The sequence below is a fragment of the Panthera pardus genome, unplaced genomic scaffold (genome assembly GCF_024362965.1).
Source record: "Panthera pardus isolate Hobbes unplaced genomic scaffold, ASM2436296v1 HiC_scaffold_26, whole genome shotgun sequence".
NCBI lineage: Eukaryota > Metazoa > Chordata > Mammalia > Carnivora > Felidae > Panthera > Panthera pardus.
The window spans coordinates 14,790,152-14,812,892 of NW_026526832.1; the positions used below are offsets into that span (position 1 = coordinate 14,790,152).

The 22,741-nt window shown below is 35.1% G+C and overlaps 1 protein-coding gene across 13 annotated transcripts in view; it reads right to left on the bottom strand.

Moving 5' to 3' along the window:
• Positions 1-22,741, bottom strand: part of BIRC6 (baculoviral IAP repeat containing 6) — a 222,596-nt gene that overhangs the window by 30,239 nt on the left and 169,616 nt on the right. For all 13 annotated transcript variants that reach the window (XR_008418046.1, XM_053891020.1, XM_053891019.1 and 10 more), the window contains one exon: positions 9,718-9,928. Coding sequence is in view for 12 of the 13 variants with exons in the window: in XM_053891020.1 (XP_053746995.1) it covers positions 9,718-9,928 (211 nt within the window). In the remaining variant the exon portion in view is untranslated. The remainder of the gene's footprint in view (positions 1-9,717; positions 9,929-22,741) is intronic.

Sequence of the window (22,741 nt, forward strand, 5' to 3'; positions counted from 1 at the left end):
TTAGAAGCAGAGGAAAAACAGGAGAAACCACAAAATGTTTTTCCAACAGAAACAAAGGTAGGAGGGCTAGAAATGAAATTCTCTGGTAACTAACTGAAGCCCTAGAGGAACTAGCCTAAGGCTGTTAAAATAAGAGTCTGACAGAAAATACGCCTCTGAAAAAGAGGTCAATTAATCTTATTGCTTAGTTAGATAAAAAGGAATTGGGTATTTCTACAAGAGAATTAAATTATTTTCATTTTATTAAAAAAATTATTTTTAATGTTTAATTTAGTTTTGAGAGAGAGACAGAGAGACATAATGTGAGCAGGCGAGTGGCAGAGAGAGAGGGAGACACAGAATCCCAAACAGGCTCCAGGCTCTGAGCTGTGAGCACAGAGCCCGACACGGGGCTCGAACTCACAGATGGCAAGATCATGACCTGAGCCAAAGTCGAATGCTCAACCAACTAAGCCACCCAGGTGCCCTATTTATTTTTAAAAGTTTATTTATTTTACTTTGGGGGGGGGGTGGCGGGGGTGGGGGGAAGGGAGTGTGAGCAGGGAGGAGGGGAGAGTATGAGCAGGGGAAGGGGCAGAGAAAGAGAGAGGGAGGGAGAGAGAAACAGAGAGACTGAATTCTAAGCGGGCTCTATGTTGTCAGTACAGAGCCTGACATGGGCCTCATGAACCGTGAGATCGTGACCTGAGCTGAAATCAAGAGTCAGATGCTTAACCTACTAAGCCACCCAGGTGCCGCAGAATTCAGTTGTTTCTAAAACATGATGAACTTTCTTATACCAGAAGATGCTTCGAAATAGCTAAGGGAAATGGAAATAAAAGCTGTTTGCTTTAATGCTGTTAAAGAGAAGTTCAAATCCAGAACGCCTCATACTCAACACAGACATTTGTGATGCATCCTTATTAGCAATTCAGATTATTTGACTGACAGCAAGTCCCTCTTCCAAAGTTTTGGTCAAACTGTCAATTGCTAAATATACTAAATATGATTATTTGCCTACTAGAGTCCAGTAGGAAAAGTCTGCATAGAAGATCAAAGATAAAATAAATGGTCTTCACCCCTGCTCCAAGGAAGCTATGAAGTGTCACACTGATTCAAAAGTGAAACCAAACTACTATGGCTTACTCAGACTTTGTTTTGAGAGAAAAGGTTGGAATAGCCAGCAGAAACTGAATTTCGCCAGGACTGATATGTAAAAGCTGAAGGGGTCACATCTTCACAGTGTGACTATGTTGTGGGCAAAAGAATGAATTTTCACACTAGACAATTATATTTCAAATGGAAATGATTATATATGTATGTGTGTGTATATAAAAGTTTATATATATATATACACACACAAAAGTTTAAAGTATTATGTTATGTTACCCGTGCCACAGATCCCTTCATTAACAAGATGAGTTGCTTTCAAGTTCTCTCATGTTTAAGTCTAAAATAAAATGTTGATCAATAAGTGGTCATAAATGGGAGGGGGAATGTTTCTGCTTATTTTTCAAATATCAACTATTGCTACACAAGTTCTTTAACTATCCCTTGACAGGAGAGTTAAAGATATCAGAAATGTAAGGTATACAAAGATAGCAATAACATTCAGGAGACAGAAAATAATAGAGTGTGTGGAGGATGGGGAGAGGCTTCTTTCATCACACAGAGAAAACAATTTTATCACCTATGCCCTGCCCTAATCTATGCAAGTGGATACCAAATCAGATTGAAAAGACAGTAGAGGAAAAACACACACATTGGTAATTAAGAAAATACCAGAGAAATGCTTTTCATAAATTCTTTATTATTTTTTTTCAAGAGACAGCACAATTGGGAGAGAGCACAATTGGGGGAGAGCGGCAGGGGGAGAAAGAGAATTCAAAACAAGTTCCATGCTCAGTGTGGAGCCAAAGGCTGGGCTCAATCCCGTGACCCTGAGATCACGACCTGAGCCAAAATCGAGAGGTGGCGGACTGAGCCACCCAGCCGCCCCCTGCTTTTTATTAATTCTTTTGACCAAGAAAAACATCAAATGGGTAATGCTGACTCACTCTTCATTTAAGTGGTAAGTATACAAAGTTGCTCTCTGCTCATGTAGGAGAGAGACCAAAAAAACAGTGAGGCTTAGGTTTACTTTAGCAATGTAGTAATTACTACTTAGGCACAACACAAATGCTATCATATCTAAGGTAATATGCTGCCTTTTAAGAGCCTATCATGATTTGAAAATTCTTCAGGTAATGAAAAAAGGTCAGTAAAAGGAAATTATCAGAAAAACTCTGTAGAATTTGCATTATTGTATATACTTTTATAATTACTAAAAGCAAAATTTCTAATTAGAAAAATAATTTTACTTCACTATCAACATTAAAAAAAAAATTATATATCCTAGATATCTAAAACCAGCTCAGAAAAAAGTCCACCTCTCCAATTTCTAATTATTCACTGATGCACAAACTGAATTGTTCTTTGGAAGTTAGGTTTAACTTAGTGGATAAATATATTTGGGAGTTATCACAGCTTTGCCACAAAGTATCAGAGAACCTGGAACAAACCAAAGTATTTATGGACCTTGTTTTCCTCATTTATAAAAAGAAATATCTGAACTACCTTAAGTCTAGACAGTCCCCTTATAGCTCTAAAACCTACAGATAATATGGAACAGGTTATTTGTTAGGATGTGCCCTGAAGGATTTGTTATAAACTAAACCTTGTTAGCAAGACACTTCAAATGCAGCAATTCACAGTGCTTGAAATTGCATCTGGGATAAAGACCATGGAAACTGTCCTGAAACATAAAGCTCATATAATGTAATTTGATAAGGAATAATCATTTTATATTGCTATGTTATGCTACTGAGATAGAAATATTAAGTCAACTTATAATTTTTTACAGTTTTTTTGTTAGTCATTAAACAAAATATTTTTTTAAAAGTAGACTGCACACCTAGCACGGAGTGTATCACAGGGCTTTAACTCACAACCCTGAGATAAATATCTGAGCTGAGATCAAGAGTCAGACACTTAACCAAATGAGCCACCCAGACACCCCTTAAAAATTAAAAAAAAAAAAAATTTTTTCTTTTAAGCAGGCTCCACGCCCAATGAGTAGTAGGCTCCAGTGACGGTGCCAGCAAGGCACACTGTTAATCACTTAAATAATAGAATAAGTTGTACTTTGGCATTTGATCAATGTGTTCTCAAGAAACAGCTAAGCCTCAAGTATAGCCATTATACAAGCATGAAGCCTAAGTGATAACTGAACTATTTTGATAAGATACAGTAACAGTGGTCTATCTGGAGTAAGGGTCAATCGACTTGTCTTTCTTCATATAAATTTATTGAAAACATTTTTTAATATTTATTTACCTTTGAGAGAGAGACAGAGCATGAGAGGGGGAGGGGCAGAGAGGGAGACACAGAATCTGAAGCAGGCTCCAGGCTCTGAGCTGTCAGCACAGAGCCTGATACAGGACTTGAACTCACGAACCATGATCATGACCTGAGCTGAAGTCAGAGGTTAACTGACTGAGCCACCCAGGCACCCCTAAAAAATTTTGTTTTTAATAATGAACAACATAGGCATCAGGAGACGGGGAGCAATGTGCAGATTTATAACCTATTAGTAAGTTTTTAATGTTAAACTCTTAAGCAGTAGTTTCATTCTCTTTCAAACAACGGTAAGAAATATTTTCTTGCCTACTGCATACGGCAGGGGAAACTAATAAATACACATTTAAAAACTTCTGAAACTGTATACACTCCACAGAAGTTAAAGTTCTATTACTTCTTTATATTTTTATATGACTACATGCTACTCTAAATTTATTAAAACTTAATCCATAATTTAAAGCTGTTTGGATAATTCTCAAGAAACAAAAAAGGAAATCAATGAAAGCACAGAGGCTGTAACACAAATACTATACTAAGCAAAAATACTTCAAACTGGCAGAACAAAAGGAATACAATCAATCTGACAGTTATGAAAATTCACTTAACCAGATTCCAATCTTTTATAACTGATATAAAATTAAGCGGTAGTGACTTTGGACTTATACATCAATGAGTATCTAATCACAGACTGTCTTTGACACGTGGGTGACATTGCTTACACCTTATATATACATCTTTGGCCCTCTACTTTTGACTCACTCTGTCATTCTCAATGCACTTCCTCTCCATCTCTCCATCTCTCTCTCTCTCTCTCTCTCTCTCTCTCTCTCTCTCTCTCTCTCGGTCCCTAGGGAACTATTTCTTCCCACTGCTTGTAGGCCTAAAAATTAAAAGTATTAACCACAAAAATCATTAAATCACTAAGCTGAAGAAAAAAGCCAGAAATTAAGACGTTGTGTAGAAAATAAATGAGAAGCCAGTAAACTTTTTCTGCATTAGGCCAAAAAGAAAAAGGTTTTTCTGAGAAATGGAATGTTTATGGTAATGAAAAATTTTAACCACCACGAAGGGAGTTAATTCCACTTAGAGTGTTAATCTTGTGTGGATGAATATTCAACTTTTTGCTCTTCACAGGTGCCTAGTATATCGCAGGAGACAAGTAAAGGAAATGGAGCTCTTTATCACTTTTGAAATCCTTTGTTCTATCGAGGTGATGACTAAAGTGGTTTTTGAATAATGTCTCTGAAATAAAGTAATAAACTCTATTATTGAGGCAAAATTAAATAGCACCAATATTTACAGTTTAACCATTTCCCCGTTTTCACTGAAATTATTATAAAAAGTTTCAAATGAACAAGAAAAAAACTACACAATTTCCTAATGGTAGCATCATGAAACGCTCCAATATTGTTTAGGTTTTAAGTAATAAATAATGGAAGAAAATGACCTACCTAAGTAGAAAATTGTATTACATAACTTACAGGCACAGTTGAAGTGTGCTTTAAAATTGCTACAGAACTAATGTACAAAACATGTCATCTATATTTCATTTATTTTGAAAGAGAGAGAGAGAGAGTGCACATAGAAGTGTGAGCAGGGGAGGAGGGAAGGGCGGGTGTGGGGTGGGGGTGGGGGTGGGGGGTGAGAATCCCAAGCAGGCTCCCAGTTGTGACCACAGAGGCCACGTGGGGCTCCATCTCAAAAAATCTCAAGAATCGTGAGATCATGATCTGAGCCAAAATCAAGAGTTGGATCTTAACTGAATGAGCCACCCAGGTGGCCCTATATCATCTATATTTAAGAAAAATCAATTTCTGAAAAAATCCTGATACCTAATTACCTTTAATCTTGTCTATTTCAGACAAAAGCAGGAAAGTGTTGAATGTAAAATTCTCTATTTTGAAGTGATACACTTTGGCCATTCTTTTGTGCTTCCTAATCCCTGATTTATCTTAATCTAAAAGCTTACTAAAAATCAATCTACAACAATATTAATCAGTTTGTCTATGTTAACCATTAGATTCAAATTAACCCTATACAGTTATTATAAACTGTGAATCTTGAAAGGACAGGTTAGGAAAGGAGGTAAGTAATACAAATATAGAATCATGAATAAAAGAATACTAGAGTATTATCATCTTTAGGAAGCTCTTAATGCAAACTGTACAGTCAATATTTAACAACTGCCTAAGGAATGTCAACTTCAAGTCAGGAAAGAGGAATGTAGTAAGCTAGAAGTACATTCATTCCCCGAGTGGTGCTCTGGTTTTACTAAATATCAATCCCACCAGTCATCAAACTATCCTCACCTACAAGAGATCATTGTTTTAATTCGGGCATAATTATAATCGGAGGAAATTTGAAACATGCCTCAGAGTCTATTACTTTAAAAAGTAAGATTCAGAAGCTACTTTTCAGATGTATGTATGTGTGTGCATTGATGTATACATGCATATATAATTATATCTCACATATAATAACAACAGCTCAGTAATTACAGAACTAGTAGGTGTAAAAGGCATTCCCACGGTGTCGTGCCACTGTGCCAACAACTCAAGTTCCTCCTCTAAGCAGTCACTCTTGCTCGAGCCTTTGGGTACACAGAAAGTGGGTAATGCAAATCCGATCAGATCTCTGAAATCCTTTCAGTAGCTCATCACCACATTTAAGAGCAAGTAACTGTAAATACACCCCTCTTCACCTTCTAGCTCCTGCTTTCATCTCCAGTTTCAACTCCCACGCATATACCATACCTAGTTATACCAAATTTCTTCAGGTTTCCCTGAACATGCGATACTTTCTTTCACTGCTAACATTATTCCCAGTTTGGTATAGCAGGCCACTGCACACTTCATTTAGCTAATTCCTATTTACTCCTAAATATAATCACAAATTTCTACTGCACAAATTAGGTAAATGATGTGCCTTTTCAGTTTCTTAACAGTATCTTTCTGTTTCCTCTTACAGAAGGGTTCAAAGGGTGGGTGGGGGAGAGTCGGCTCACCTATATCATCTCCTTCACTCTTTGAATTTTGAGATCAAAATCAGTTGGGGCAGAATAATCTCAGTCAGGTTATTCCCGGCAGGAGAATAACTTCCTTTCAGTACTGGGGCAAAACATTCTCATTTCTCTCATCCACAAAAGGGAGATAAAAATTGTAAATGTATACAGAAGAAATAATTTTAATGAAAATCATTACATGTAACCACAATCATCATCTAGGGACCTGCAGAGTGCACAGCAAATCTATTTTTTCTTTATTTAAGATAAACAAATGGTCACATATAAATGATACAAATTTCATTCGAAGGGGGAAAAACTGCATTCCCTTTGTGTATGCTTGGTTTAAAAAAAGTAACATATGAGAAGTTAACAAGGCATAACGAGGGAAAAAAATGAGGAAATAAGGTATATAAATAAAATATATAAACATAATAAATAAGTACTTGCTTTAACCTAAAAAAAAAAAAAAAAAAAAAACCATACTAAAAAGATGTACTTTATTCATCCTTACATTTTTTATTGAGAGCAGAGACAAAAAGAACATAAACATTTTCTGAGCGGAGGTACACCTACACATTATTTTTAAAGTCACAGCTCCAAACCCTGATAATGCCACAAAACATACACTAAAAGTGATCAATGAACAGAACATATTTGCCTTGACCATTGTTTTCTCAAAAGTATCCTGGTTAAAAAAAAAAAAAAAAAAATGCAGTTGGGATCAAGTAGGCAGGTTGGGAGAGGGGAAGTTTTATACTTTCAAACAGTGTTAAAATTGAACTTAGCCCATTTCTGTGGGTATAAACTCTTTAAGGAAACTGGACAATTCTGCTCACTTTATTAAAGTTCTATCATTATGAAAATATAAAAAGAAATACATCTTAGGTCTTGACAGTCAGGAAGAGAATAGATTTCACCCTCTCTGTGTGAAGTGGAAAATGAATTCTCAATGTACCAAACCTCAAAAGGCAAGTAGGGATGTTATAACATGTATGTCTTTGATGGTTTCTTTTTCTAACAGAGGCTGTAAAATATAACAGATATCATGAACAATCTTGACTAAGAAGAATACTCAAATCCTAAGGTAAAACTCACTAGCATTGTTTCTACATTACTAAAGCAGAGCTATTAAAAACAGCTATTGCAGAGCCACCATAAAGATAAAACAACATAAATAAAATGAGTTCTGAACAGTCATTATGATCTTTTACATACATGTTTTGGTGATAGAAAATTTAGAGTGTGAAGTATCATTTTTTTCTTACTGAAGAAGGAAGGAAAGAATTTGAAGAATAATTTTTTTTTTTCCAGTAGGAAAAGCAGAAAACAAAGCTCCAGTCAAATGACACTTGTTATTATCTATCTGAAATTAAATTTTTACAGTGAATTATGAATACAGTTTATACAGAAGTCAAGTTTACTTTTAAAAAATTATACTGCGTATGTTATGTAAGCAGGAAATATATTAACTTAGGAAAAGCAACAAAAAGGCTACTCTAGGCATACTAATTCCAATCACTGCATCTTCTGTAATTACCTTAGAACTCAATACACTGTAACTTCATTTTTGCAGGATCCAACAGAAATTATAGCTTAAGGAAATACATAATATAGAGTTGTCCATATTTTAGTGGTCTTATTTTCACATTTAGACTGTCATAAATTTGTGATTATTATTTTTAATGAAAGTGATAATTATAACTACATTCCTAATCGTTACGCAATTTTTTCATCTAAGAAATAGAATACTCCTGGGAAAAAACACTCCATTTCATAAAAATTTTCAATACCTCTCAAAACACAAAAATATGAGGTACAGAAACACAGGGCAAGATCCCTCTAAAAAAAACACAGGGCAAGATTCCCCCTAAAAATACTCAAAAGCTCTGCATATTTTATATTAAATGCTTTGTCAAGAACGGTATGTTTATTGTACAATAAGGAACAGAGATGACCAGGGTAGAGATGGGATGATCAATTAGAAGTTTCTCAATGAGACATTAGCTCAATTAGAAAATTAGACCTTCAGTTCAATTATGACATGACACCTTGTTTAGGTAATTATACCAGCTGCCTAGATTACCAGTTAGATTTCTGACACGATGAAGGTTGGGACCAAACATAATGTTCTCTTTTCTACAACAGAAACTATCTCACTATCAAAGAAAATATACCTTTACATTGTCCTTCCCTGGTGAAGTAGTATGAACCTGCAGCTCTTTTGTTTCCACCAACTGGCTCTTCTTTAATCTTTTGTCCAAATTATGATTTTTATTGCCTGGTAGTGAGCCACTAGCTTTAAAAGTGATAGTGACAATACAATAAATGAACAGTCAGGATTATCTCAGCAGCTGACTCCTCCCTGAAAAAATTATTCTTCCAGTGACCAAATCTCTGCCATTGCTTGAGGTCTACTGTGTTTCTCAAATTTATTATCTTTAAAAAATACGTGAGAATAGGTAGAATATATTGCAAAGATGGTAAAGAACATTAATTGACTCAAAAGACCACTGACAAAAGAATAAAATCCCATTTTCAGTATAAATGCTCTAAAAATCAGAATTTGGTCATCTACGTAAAACGGATAACCACTGAACAGATTCTGCTAAGGGGAAGAAAAAGGTTTGCCAGGTAACTTAAAAAGAGTTTTTGTTTTTAGAACTCATCATCTGAATCTAATGAGGTATAAACTTAAGCCAAACATTCACTAAATAATTAAATTTACCAAGAAGATAAATACTAACTTTATTATAACTTCGAGAAATAAATACTGAATCTTCTCACTTCTAAAAAAAGATTATAGCATGTATCACAATGAAATAGGAGTAATCCATAAATCCAACAATTCTATTTCTATGCATCTACTGTGTGGAGATTTCTACAAGCCTCAAAAGACGTATGTCTGAGTTTATAAAATGAAAAAAGCCCAAATGTCCACTAACAGATGGTTAAGTAAAACATAGCATCTCTATACAATGCATAATTGGTAGTATTAAAAACAATGTCAGCCCAAATGTATTTACAGACACTGAAAGGTGTCTTTGTCCTCAGTATGGACTAAAACTAGCATCCATCTGTATAATCAGTACAATATGACAGAATTTAAGAAAAACTCTATACCTAAAGCCCTAAGATTGCACAAGCAGATGTCTGATAAGCCAATGTAAATAAATGTTTCTGAGTGTAGGATTTGGTGGATACTTTTTCTTTGTAGTTTTATATCTTGCTTGTGTGCATATGTGTTTAATCAGCACATGTCATTTAAGAAAACCCACAAAGTTAGTTTCAAAAGATTGTTAGGGGCACAATCAAGAGCAATGAACCAAGTATACTACCTTAAACGGTTGGTGTAGGTATCAACACAGGTCTTCATTTTGGCTAATAATGTACCAACAGAAGTCTGGCACTCTGACTGTTCTTCTTCCTCTTCACCATTCTCTGTAGAAAGAGGCAACAGTAGGGGCACCATGGACGTACAAGAAGCAATGGCCCGGAGCAATTCCAGCAGAGCTCGATAGAGTGGCACATGTCTTGCCATATCAAGAACTGTAAAAGGAAAGGGAAAAGCATAAAATGAGAACATGTCCAATATAAAAGTCCACAGCCATGTAGCTTCTACTCAGATCTTAAGATTGATTGGTTACTTGGTAAATGAGCTAATGCTGATGTTTATGAAGCACCAGGTGCTAAGTATAATAATCATTAGTTCAAATGTTTTATTTTATTTATTTTTTTGAGAGAGAGATTGAGCGCGCAGCGCATGTGTGTGGTGCTTGAGGGAGAGGTGAATCTTCAGCAGGTTCCATGCTCAGGGTGGAGCCTGATGCTTAACTGACCTAGCCACCCAAGCAGCCCTCCAATGTTTTCTTAAAAGCACATGTATCGAAGAATAAATGCCCCACTCTAAGAACATATACCACATCTACAATTTTTATAAGTTGTTTTGCTAGGTTTTGTAGTTTTCTTCCAACTGGAATTTACTTTTGTGATCATGTGAGATAAAGACTTTAACTAACAGGGGCACCTACGTGGTACAGTCGGTTAAGCGGCTGACTCATTTTAGCTCAGGTCATGATCTCATGGTTTGTGAGACTGAGCCCTGTATACGGGGCTTTGCACTGACAGTGCAAACCGTAACTGTTTTTTTTAAGTGTGTGTATTTATTTTGAGAGAGAGAGAGAGAGAATGCCTGCAGAGAATGAGAGAGCATCTCCAAAAAGGCTCCACCCAGCATAGAGCCTGACTCAGGCTCAATCCCACAACGGCGAGACTCTTTTTTTTTTTTTTTTTTTTTAAAGTAAGCTCTACACTCAGTGTGGGGCTTGAACTCATGACCCTGAGATCAAGGGTTGCGTGTTCTACTAAGCCAGCCAGATACCCTAACAACTTTTTTCCCATCCCAGTTACTGAATAAAGTTATGCCATAAATATTCACTGAAAACATGCTGCTTGACAGGCTGAGAATACAGCAGTGAAGAAAATAAACAAAAATCCCTGCTCTCATGTAGCTTACGTTCTATGTAGAGGGCAAATGAGTAAAAAAATTTTTTCAGATGCTAACAGGGACTCTGACTGCTACACACACAAAGACTGAAACCGGGAAGGAGAAGTGGAGGAGTACCTACTGGAGGCAGAAATTGCTTCACTGCCCACAGACCTATACTGAGATTAGAGTATGGGGAGATGCGGCTTAGGAATTCTCAACTCTATAAAATCAGTTGTGACGGTCTGATGACAAACAGGGAGGCTCTTCAGAGTGATGGAGGAGTCGGTCCTCGTTCCACACCTTCCGATGGTGATGCAGAGGACAGAGGGAGGAAAGTAGGACTGCTCATTCTGGCCTTCCTTTGAAATTTTACTCTCCATCTTAATCATACACAAAATTTCCATACATACTTGGTTAGGTTTAAAGCCTTTTTTCCAACCTATGACCTAATGTTACAGCTTACTACAATTTTATGGTATAACATAGTACACTCCAGTTTTCAAGGAAATCCAAGTTAAAACCCAAAGTTACTAATCAATAGGCATAAAATACAACATTAATTCTTGTGGGGATATGAGAAAGCCAGACTTCCATAAACAGATATATATGCAACCTGATAACCAATCTGGCACTATTTAATGCCCATATTCTATGACTTAGCAATACCATTTGTTACTATACACCTATAAAACAAGGGTGACTAATATAATACTGTTTTTACAGCATACAATACTGAAAGTAGGAAGCACCCTAAGAGCAATAAAGGACTAAACACACAATAATATCTAAATGATTGTATCCTATGTAGAATTTGAAAAGAATATAGATCTCCTATACCCATACTTGAGTGAAATAAGTTGTAAAATAATACATAAAGATGACATTAATGTAAAACGAAACTCAAATATATTTGCTTTTTTATAGCTGGGAAACTACATAGGAATACTTAGAGGAAAAAGATGAATTTCTAAACATAAATGTTATACACATGAGTAACATCTCACACCGATTATCCTGACAAATCGTAAAACATTGCTGATAAGGCTACAGTCTACTTTGACCATTTCTCTCCTTGTCCACTCATTCACCAGGCATATCACTTTGGTATACATACATCTAATCCTTTTTCTACACGATATTCTGTGTGTGTATAACTTTTAGGAAAAGGAACTACAGTCCTCATTGTGTGTATGAGAAGCTAAGATTTAATAACATGTACAATCAGCTAAATAGAAAACAGCAAGAACAATGACATTGAGGTACATTTAACTCTAGAGCTTTTTCATTATACTGTGATGCCTCCTGTGTTGTTCAATAGGGTAACCACCGGCCACACATGGCTATTTAACTTTAATTAAAATGGAAAGAATTAAAAATTCTGTCCTTAACTGTACTAGCCACATTTTAAGTGATCAACATTCACATGACTCCATATTGGACAACAGAATGTTTCCATTAGAGTGAAACATATAGAATGTTTCCATCATAGTGAAAAATTCTCTCAGATAATACCTTCTTCAAATGCCAAAGTCCTTATATTATGCTTACCTACATAAGCCATGAAAAATATGCGGGTATGGGCTCTACCCAAAGAGATGAGTCTTTCTCTGCGAGTTGTAGATATTATATAGAGTGAAAGAAATAATCTCTAGATTACATTTAAAACAGCATGAATACTTTGTTTCAGGTTTATTTAAAAACCAGTGATACATACATGTACTGGATATACTTATATAGTTAGATACAGAATACTGATAATATTAATTAACAGTACTTTCACCTAGAAAGAAGAACTAGGGTTGGGGGGGGGCAATATCAGGGTGAATTACTTTTCATCATATACCAGTTTGAACTATTTTATAATGGTTTATCAGAGTATCCGTCATGCAGTAAATATTTTATTGACAAAAGGAAATAATTTAGTAATTACTAGGTCATAAAACTTGTTAACACATAGATGATTTAAAGAACTTAAGATATATAAACACTTCAGCTATGATCTTGTCACAGAATAAGCAACAGACAATATATATTATTTCTAGTTTAAAAATTATTCTGACCTCTGTATAAGAAAGAAAATACTTATTATTTTAGACAGTGTGTTCATTAAGGGATAGAATTTTGTTTTCCAATGTTATTATGTATACTTATAGACTTTGCTCAGAATTTGGTGTTTTTCCTTACTGTCTTTTGAATAAAATTTTATGAATGCAATTTATGCTCCACATTACATTACCTCCAGGTAATTCATCCTCCATTGCTATGCAACATTCTACTGTTGGAAAAATTAAATCTAATACAACAAAGCATGGCTTTTTCTAAGTAATTAGTAACATATAATCTCACATTACAGAAGCAGTAAACTAAATTATATACCAAATCACATCACACTGAAATGACTCCAAACAGTAAAGTGACAGGAGATTATCATATATCCACAAAACTGTCTTAGAGGTTTAATAACAAGACACTTAGCCAGGTTAATCAACACGACTGAAAATAAACACCAATTTTGTTCTTAAAATAATTGAGGCAATATTGTGTTTTTATTAAAAGAAAACAACCCTACTGAACTAAACCTAAAATGTTCTGAAATATAAACTATTTGATCCAAAGAATATGAAGAAATAATTTGACAAAGGAAATTTTAAAATGAAAAAGCACATTTCCAAACGGTGTAACAGTAACTCCTCACAGATCAATTTTTAAGAATAAAGGTATAAGTTACAGTACACTGATTGCTAATCCCCAAATGAAAATAGCAATTATAAACAGTGTAGTCATTTTCCTTTCTAAAATTGGAATATAACTAAATAATACAGGAAATGACTCTGATTGCATTATCAACAATTCACTGAAACCACAAACTAATTCTAGAAGTAATCCCTCTCTAAAGGTGGTGATGGCTGCACCTATCTGTGAATATGTCAAAACTCATCAAAAGTACACTTTAAGTGGGTGAATTGTACAGTAAGTGAATTATCCTCAATAGAACTGTTATGAAAAACTTCTTAATTACTTATTCACATACCATTTCCACTTTTTCCTTCTGGGGTTATTTATTTTTTTCAATTGCTTTATAATACTGCTTTGTATAGAAAAGAAAAAGTTTTATGAACATTTTCCCTAATATGTCATCTTAGTTTTCAAATATATGAAGAGAGAGACACAAATGTGACTTATACAGCTTCTTTTGTCTCAGAGCCAGCAAAAGAAATGAAGCTTAAGCTTATCTTCCATCTTCCGCTAAAATTCCGAATAGCTTCCATTTCTACACTTAAGTACTGGACACATTAGAATTTACACTGATATAAATATGGCCAGTTATCCAAAGATTTCCAATTGTGCTATTTTATAAACTCATTTAATGAAGTACAGCACACAGTGTTTTATTCTTCCCAGCCTGCTTCCTTGTAACATTCAAAGAGAAAAAGAAGAGTATAAATTACAACAAAAACCCCAGTAACTTATTTTGTGGGTACCAACCAATTCTAAAATTTATACAGAAAGGCAAAATACTCAAAATAGCCAGTATAATACTTAAAAAGAAGTCAAAGAGCTGCTAAAAGCAGACTTTAAGAGTCACTATAAATTTAATGATAATCAAGATAATGTAGTATTGGCAAAATAACAAATAGATCAATGGAACAAAAAATTTAACAAAAATCTGTACATGAAGATTTACAGCAGCTTTATTCATAACTGCCAAGACCTGGAAACAACCAAGATGTCTTTCAAAAGGTGAACTGTTAAATTGTTGACTATCCAAGCTTTCAAGTCACAAAATGACATGGAGGAAACTCAAATACATGTTGCTCAGCGAAAGAATTACTCAGTGAAAGCCAATTTGACAAGGTTATATACTGTATAATTCCAACTATATGACATTTTGGAAAAGGAAAAACTGGAGCCTGTAAAAAAGTTACCAGAGGTTTTGGGGGATGAGGGACAGTCTGGGATGAATGGGGGGAACAGAGGGAGTTTCTTAGGGAAGTGAGTGGAATCTACTTTGTGTGATACTATAATGGTGGAATGCAGGACACTATGCATTTGTCAAAATCCACAGAAATGTCCAAGAGAGAGTGAACACTAATGTAAACTACTGACTTTAGTTAAAAACAATGTATCATTATTATTCCATCAATTGTAACATGTACCACACTAATGCAAGATAGAAGTAACAGAGGATACTGAGTAGAAGAGAGAAGGAATATACAGAACTCAATGTTTATGTAAAGCTGTACAACTGCTTTAAAAAGCACGGTGCACACGCGCGCACACACACACACACATTTTTTTGGCTTATACATTTTAAGGAGAGAGTGTGTGCATACGCCAGGGCAGGACAGAGAAAGAGGGAAAGACAGAATTCCAAGCAGACTCCATGCTGTCATTGCTGAGTTTGATACGGGGCTCAAACTCAAGAAGCATGAGATCATGACCTGAACTGAAATCCAGAGTTGGTCACTTAACCAAGTGAGCCATCCAGGAGCACCCCAAAATAAAGTAAATTAGTTTAAAAAACAAACTACAAAAAAACCATAGTATTTTATACAAGAATATAACTAATCCAAGACACAATGATTGAAAAAAAATGCTTTTTAATGTTTATTTTTGAGAGAGAGAGAGAGTGAGAGAGCAAGTGAGCATGAGTGGAGGAGAGGCAGAGAGAGAGGAAGACACAGAATCTGAAGCAGGCTCAGCTCTGAGCTGTCAGCACAGAGCCTGATGTGAAGCTCGAACTCACAAACTGTGAGATCACGACCTAGGCTGAAGTCAGATGCTTAACCAACTGAGCCACCTAGGCACCCCAGGACACAATGATTTTTTTAAATAATAATTATTAAATGGTTATAAGTTACAAAAAGCCAGGAAAAACCACAAAATAAGAAACCACCTGTCCATTATAAGAATAATGCCGAGGCCAGCTCAGCATGCTAAAACTCAATAAAAAGGAGTCGGGAAAAAAGATATGACAAATTTGCAAGCACATGTATGACTGCTAATTAAAATTTTTTTAAATCTAAAAATAAATGGGAATAGAGAAAATAAAACAGCTCTTTTAAATAAATGAAACATGGTATTTCCTTTTATTCAAATGACATTTCATTCAATTAAGTTAGCAGTGGGAAGGGACAACTGAGAATCTTAAGTTATGAAAATAAAATATATTCTCTTCAAATGAGAAATGGAAGCAAAAGCTGTGGAGACAAGGTAATAAGCAACGGACAATGAGATTGAGAATCGTCTTAACAGTGTGAGACATAAAACCGTGGGTCCGATTTACAAAGAACTTTAACTAAATTTCATTACTGTATCACTTCTTATGTATTTTGCTCTTAAAATGTCAAGTTTTTGTATGTTTGCTTTTTTCCTGATAATAATTAGTTACATAAACAAGTGCGTTAATTTTAATGTCAAATTCTAAGAGATATTAACATATCTGGCAATCTACACTTATGTCTGGAACTTAGAACATGGTTATTAATTAATAACTCATTTTGTATTATTTGTGTTTTTTAAAAAAAAGATTTATTTCTGAATATGGCCAGAGAGGAGAAAATTAAGGAAAAGCTAATTTATGTTCATGTTTTTTTGGTATGCACTTTTAAAACTAACATGGATGGATAGTCAGTGAACAAAGGAGTCAATAAATGTAACAAACTCTTAATGAAAACTTTCTTGTTAAAATACAAAACAAAGCAGGGCACCTGGGTGGCTCAGCCGGTTTAAGTATCCGACTTTGACTCAGGTCATGATCTCACAGTTCGTGAATTCCAGCCCTGCATCAGGTGAGCTCAAGCCCCACTCCAGGCTCCAGACTCTCTCTCAGTCTCCCTCTGAACTTTGTGGGATTCTCTCTCTCTCTCTCTCTCCCTCCCTCTCTGCCTCTTGCTTACTCGTATGCTTTGTCTCTCAAAAATAAATGAATAAATTAAAAAATAAAGTAAAATGAAAAAAATAAAATTAAAATTAAAAAAATTTACTTAAAAAACTATAACACAAAGCAACTGTTTCCATCTTGAATTCTTTAGTCCCATTTGTGTCAATAAGAGCTTCATCAGAAAACCTTAGATTATCTTTATACTTTGCTCCTTTTTACCTGCATACTTCACTGTTACTAAAGGATTAAATATGACCAGTTGGGGCGCCTGGGTGGCTCAGTCGGTTAAGCGGCCGACTTCGGCTCAGGTCACGATCTTGCGGTCCGTGAGTTCGAGCCCCGCGTCGGGCTCTGTGCTGACGGCTCAGAGCCTGGAGCCTGTTTCAGATTCTGTTTCTCCTCTCTCTCTGCCCCTCCCCTGTTCATGCTCTGTCTCTCTCTGTCTCAAAAATAAATAAATGTTAAAAAAAATTTTAAAAAAAAGAAAAAAAAAATATGACCAGCTGACAAAGAAAGAGCAGGGGCACAACGCTGTTATGCAACACCATGTCTGCAACAGTGGCTTACAGCTCCATCATTATTCATAAAGTGCCAAGTGCATGTTCAATGTTACTGCTTATTATTAAACAAAGTCACTATCCTTCTGATGCTCGGAAGTTCCCTGGTTGCTGAATTATGCAATGCTTGAAAAGTACCTTGGAGTTAACAACTACAGATAGAGGTGTGTGACATTACTATAATTATTCCGGTAAGAGACATTTTCTAATTTGAAGGTAGTAACTAGTACAAGATATAAAAACAGAATTCTCATTTTCTGTATTTGAAATTACATTTCAACACAGAAAAGGATATTCAAATAGCTGAAAAGAAACAGAAGAGTTTTAAGATTCATCAGACAGAAAATTCGTAAGTAGTCACCATTTTTGTGAAGCACCATTCAGCATGTATAAAAGCCAAAAGAAACATGGAACACATTTACCATTTGATTACTACTAGTAGAGGCTATCAATTTATACCAAACAGTTACAGTGAAATTTACATGGATTACTACTGGAGAAGACCCCTCCCCCTGGATACAATGAAAACATCTGTCATCTTGAGTATGAAGCCTGTCCAGGCTCTGCTCACTTTTCTTTCCTTGAGTACAAGCAGAAGCTCTCCACGAAGAGAAAAAATCCATTCATCACCACTGTGGACTATGCAGGATATCTGATAATACTTTATTCCTGATGCAATGTAGAGTAAGGAACACATCTCTTTTTATTATTTTAAAAATCTGACATTTAGTACCTTCATTATTTTAGGCTAAAATATGCAGTGATTATATACACATATCAGGCCAACTGACTGCAATTCACATGTATGTCAGCTTAGCTAGATATAGATAGAATATCTGAAAATAAAATTCAGAGTTACTAAATATAGAACATATATAAACGGCAGATCTAATGTTTACCTTTCAATTATATTTTCTTATCCTATCGAACTGTTGATAATAGATTAGAAGTTCTACTAAAATATATTCATTTTCTATCATTTTCCATCATGTTAACAGAATAAAATAGAAATGCACCCTGAAAAATTATGCAAAGATAACAAGTATAGTAAATTTATTTACTATTTCTGTACATGTTGGAAGGAATCTTTCCTAGAGGTTTCACAATTTTCTTTTTTTCTAGACCAAGAGATGTTCTGGGAAAATGAGTACTTTTGTCATCATTACAGCAGAAGATGTTAAGAAGCAAGAAAAGAAAGAAGAAAAAGAAGAGCCTATCTCGGCCATATTAGGCATCATGGGACAATAGTTCATCCTTTGGTAATTGTTCTTGTTTTATTTCTATACCACACTCTGATGATCTTTTTCATGGGGCTGCATTCAAGACCAAAGCCAGCTCTAATAAGAATGATTTCTAAGAATATCCTTTAAAAGTCCATTTCCAGAGAACTCTGACACACATTCCAGGGTAAATGCCTTGTTCTAAGCGTGGCGATGACTACGGACGACCAAGATTTACTGCCAGAAAACATACATGACCTGGCAATATAAACAAGACACGAAAGCAAAAATGCCATAGACATTTTTTTCTCAACGTACATGTTGAATATATTGTTTATAATCAAATTGCATTTAAATATGTTTTCTTTAAGCTCCTACCTATCTACCTAATATAGGAAAGGGAAATTTAGTCAGCATGGAAAGTAAGACCAACAAAATGTAAAGCAAAATAAAGATTTAGTCAGCATTAATAAACACAATATTTTCAAAATCACTATCTTCCTCTGGATTTATATTTAATATCCCAAAAGAAATGCATACTTTAAAATGATTTTTTGGTAGTTAAGCAATTCTAACTGTAAGATTACATAGAAAATGAACACTATGTAAGAAAAGTATCTTGTTTTTTTCTGATGAGTCATCAGCACGTGCTGAGTTTATTTCCCTGATGAATTTCAGTAAAAACAAAAATAAAATAGACACCTAAAATGTGCAAAAACTTCAACTCAATTGAATAAAACATTTGTTTACAGAATGTTAATTTAAGTGAACTCAAAACTAATGTGAAAGCTAAATACATGCATTATTCAAATATTTAACTTTATTTAACATTTTTTTAAATGCTTATTTTTGAGAGAGAGTGCAAGCTAGAGAGAGGCAGAGAGAGAGAAGCGGACAGAGGACCCGACGCAGTCTCTGTGCTGACAGCAGACAGCCCAATGCAGGGCTCCAACTCACAAACTATGAGATCATGACCTGAGGCAAAGTCTGATGCTCAATCAAATGAGCCGCCCAGGTGTCTCTCAAATATTTAATTTTCAATTAAGGAATTTATCCATTTACTTTGCCTAATCTGACACATAAAATCATCCTATATATTTCAAGGAAATATCATACAGAAAGAATCAGAGATCTTTAAATTATTTCTCTGTAAATTATAAATCCTTTTAGTAATTAAATACTAAATTTTATCTATAATTATTTGCAATTAATAACCATACAAAGTAATGTGGGTAATGTTAATATCTTAAAAGACAATCACTGGGAATGCAAGCTGGTGCAGCCACTCTGGAAAACAGTATGGAGGTTCCTCAAAAACTAAAAAAAGAACTACCCTATGACCCAGCAATTGCACTACTAGGCATTTATACACAGGATACAGGTGTGCTATTTTGAAGGGACACATGCACCCCCATGTTTATAGCAGCACTATCAACAACACCCAAAGTATGGAAAGAGCCCAAATGTCCATCGATGGATGAATGGATAGAGAAGATGTGGTGTGTATACACACACACACACACACACACACACACACACACACTGGGGTATTACTGGGCAATCAAAAAGAAGGAAATCTTGCCATTTGCAACTACATGGATGGAACTGGAGGGTATTATGCTAAGTGAAATTAGTCAGAGAAAGACAAAAATCATATGACTTCACTCATATGAGGACTTTAAGAGACAAAACAGATGAACATAAGGGAAGGGAAACAAAAATAATATAAAAACAGGGAGGGGGACAATACAGAAGAGACTCATAAATATCGAGAACAAACTGAGGGTTACTGGAGGGGTGGTGGGAGGGGGGATGGGCTAAATGGGTAAGGGGTATTAAAGAATCTATTCCTGAAATCATTGTTTCACTATATGCTAACTAATTTGGATCTAAATTTTAAAAAATAAAAAATAAAATAAAAAAAAGAATTTTATATTGATACATATTAAAATGATAATATTTGGGATACATTGGGTTAAATAGGATACATTAAAAAATAAAAAAATAAAATAAAAAAGATAATTACATAACAAATATATTATGCTTGGCAAACTAATTACATTTTTTTAGTAGTGATCTGGTAATTTGACTTTTACAGTTAAAATCCTTCCCAACTAAAACTATATTTTCTCCTGTAAAAGATCGAGTTGTAGAAATTATATTTGAGCAAAACATAGTTAAAAACAAATGCTGAGGGGGCACCTGGGTGGCTCAGTCAGGCATACGACTTTGGCTCAAGTCACAATCTCGCGGTTCATTGATTCGAGCCCCGCACCAGGCTCTGTGCTGGTAGCTCAGAGCCTGGAGCCTGCTCTGGAATTTGTGTCTCCCTATCTCTCTCTGCCCTTCCTCTGTTCATGCTCTGTCTCTCTGTCTCTCAAAAATAAATAAATGTTGGGAAGCCTGGGTGGCTCAGTTGGTTAAGCGTCCGACTTTGGCTGAGGTCATGATCTCACGGTTCGTAGGATTGAGCCCCGCATCAGGCTCTGTGTTGACAGCCTGGAGCCTGCTTTGGATTCTGTGTCTCCCTCTCTCTCTCTGCCCTTCTCCCTTTCGTGCTCTCTCTCTCAAAAAATAAATACACGTTAGAAAATTTTTTTTAAATACATAAATGTTAACAAAACAAAATGCTGAAATAAACACTGGGTACAGTAAAGTAAGAGAAAGAATTTTTTCACCCAGAATTCTCACTAAAATGTAACTCAATAAATAAACCGAAAACTATTCTTTGATATTACTGCATATTTATAAACAAAACATGCCTTTGCAATCAAGATGCTTGCAAATGAGGGGCACCTGGTGGCTCAGTAGATTAAGTGTCCGACTCTTGATTTCAGCTCAGGTCATGATCTCATGGTTTGTGAGACAACCTCATGATGGGAGCTCTGTCAGCACAGAGCCTGCTTGGGATTGATATTCTCATTCTCTCTCTCTCTCTCTCTCTCTCTCTCTCTCCCCCCAAAGCCCCCTACCGTCCCTTCCCTGTTCTTGCATGCATGTGCTTGCTCTAATAAACTTAAAAAAATATTTTTTTAGAAAGTTACTTGCAAATGAAAATTACTAAAAGGGTATCTTAAGTGAGCACACAGCATGAAGACTATTTGTCCATTAACAAACAATTAGAAGGTGTTTTACTGCATAGCTATGAATTTGATATAAGTAACACTATCATATATAAGTGCTATAACAGAAACATCAATGGACTTCATACAAATACTTTGATAAAAGTAACTTTTGCATATAATAATTCATACACAATATTTCCTCTCCCTTGCAGTTTTCCAATTATTTAATTTATTGAATTCATACTCCTCAACTGAGCCTTAGCCAACAAATTATTTTGGGGATTCATGTCAACCCTAGAAATGCTGAATGCTGGCTTAAGTCGGCAGTTAAGCCAGCCAGTAGACAAAAAGAATGAAATACAGAGAAACCCACATCAAAGTATCAAAGATTTTTGGCATAGGATCAAAGTATGTATGTTTCTTACACAAGTCAGGAAGGGCTCTACCCAGCTGGAAGGGCATTCTGCTGGGGAAATATGTATGTATATGATATATTTTATAGTTTCTCAATGTAAACCTAATTAATTTGATTGTTTTAGTCAATTCCTTTTTTATGGCGTCTTTAAAAAAAGTATTCTAAATTTGTTATATAAACATCCAGTTTGTGTAATATTGAATTATGTAATGGCAATAGAGGCATAAATAAATTTGGAAACAAACACAACTTTTAACAGGTTTACAATTTAACTATTGAGAACAGAAATATACATATACAAGTTGAGTTGTTTATAAAAGAACTAGAGAGTTATGTTTAATTGGCAAGTGGTTAGGTGGATTCATTAAGAAAGTTTATACTATAACAGCACTACAACGTGAGAAGTGAAAATATAAGCATTAGGTACACTGGCAACTAACAGGAAGGAAGGATCGCTTTACTGTGGTTGATCAAGTAAGGTATCTCTGCAGTGTTGCAGATATTTTATCCTTACAAACCGGTACAAATCAAATCAGTTGGGAATCCATTTAAAGTTTAATTAAAGCAACCCCATCTCCCCCTTTACAATTACCAGTACAATTATTTAACAGAGAGAGTGATGTATTCTACACCAAAGATATTTGCATATAGGATGCCTCTGACAAAGATGAGAATTCCAGATAAAGGGAACTAACATTTGTTGATGAACGCTTATGTGCAAGACACACTGAG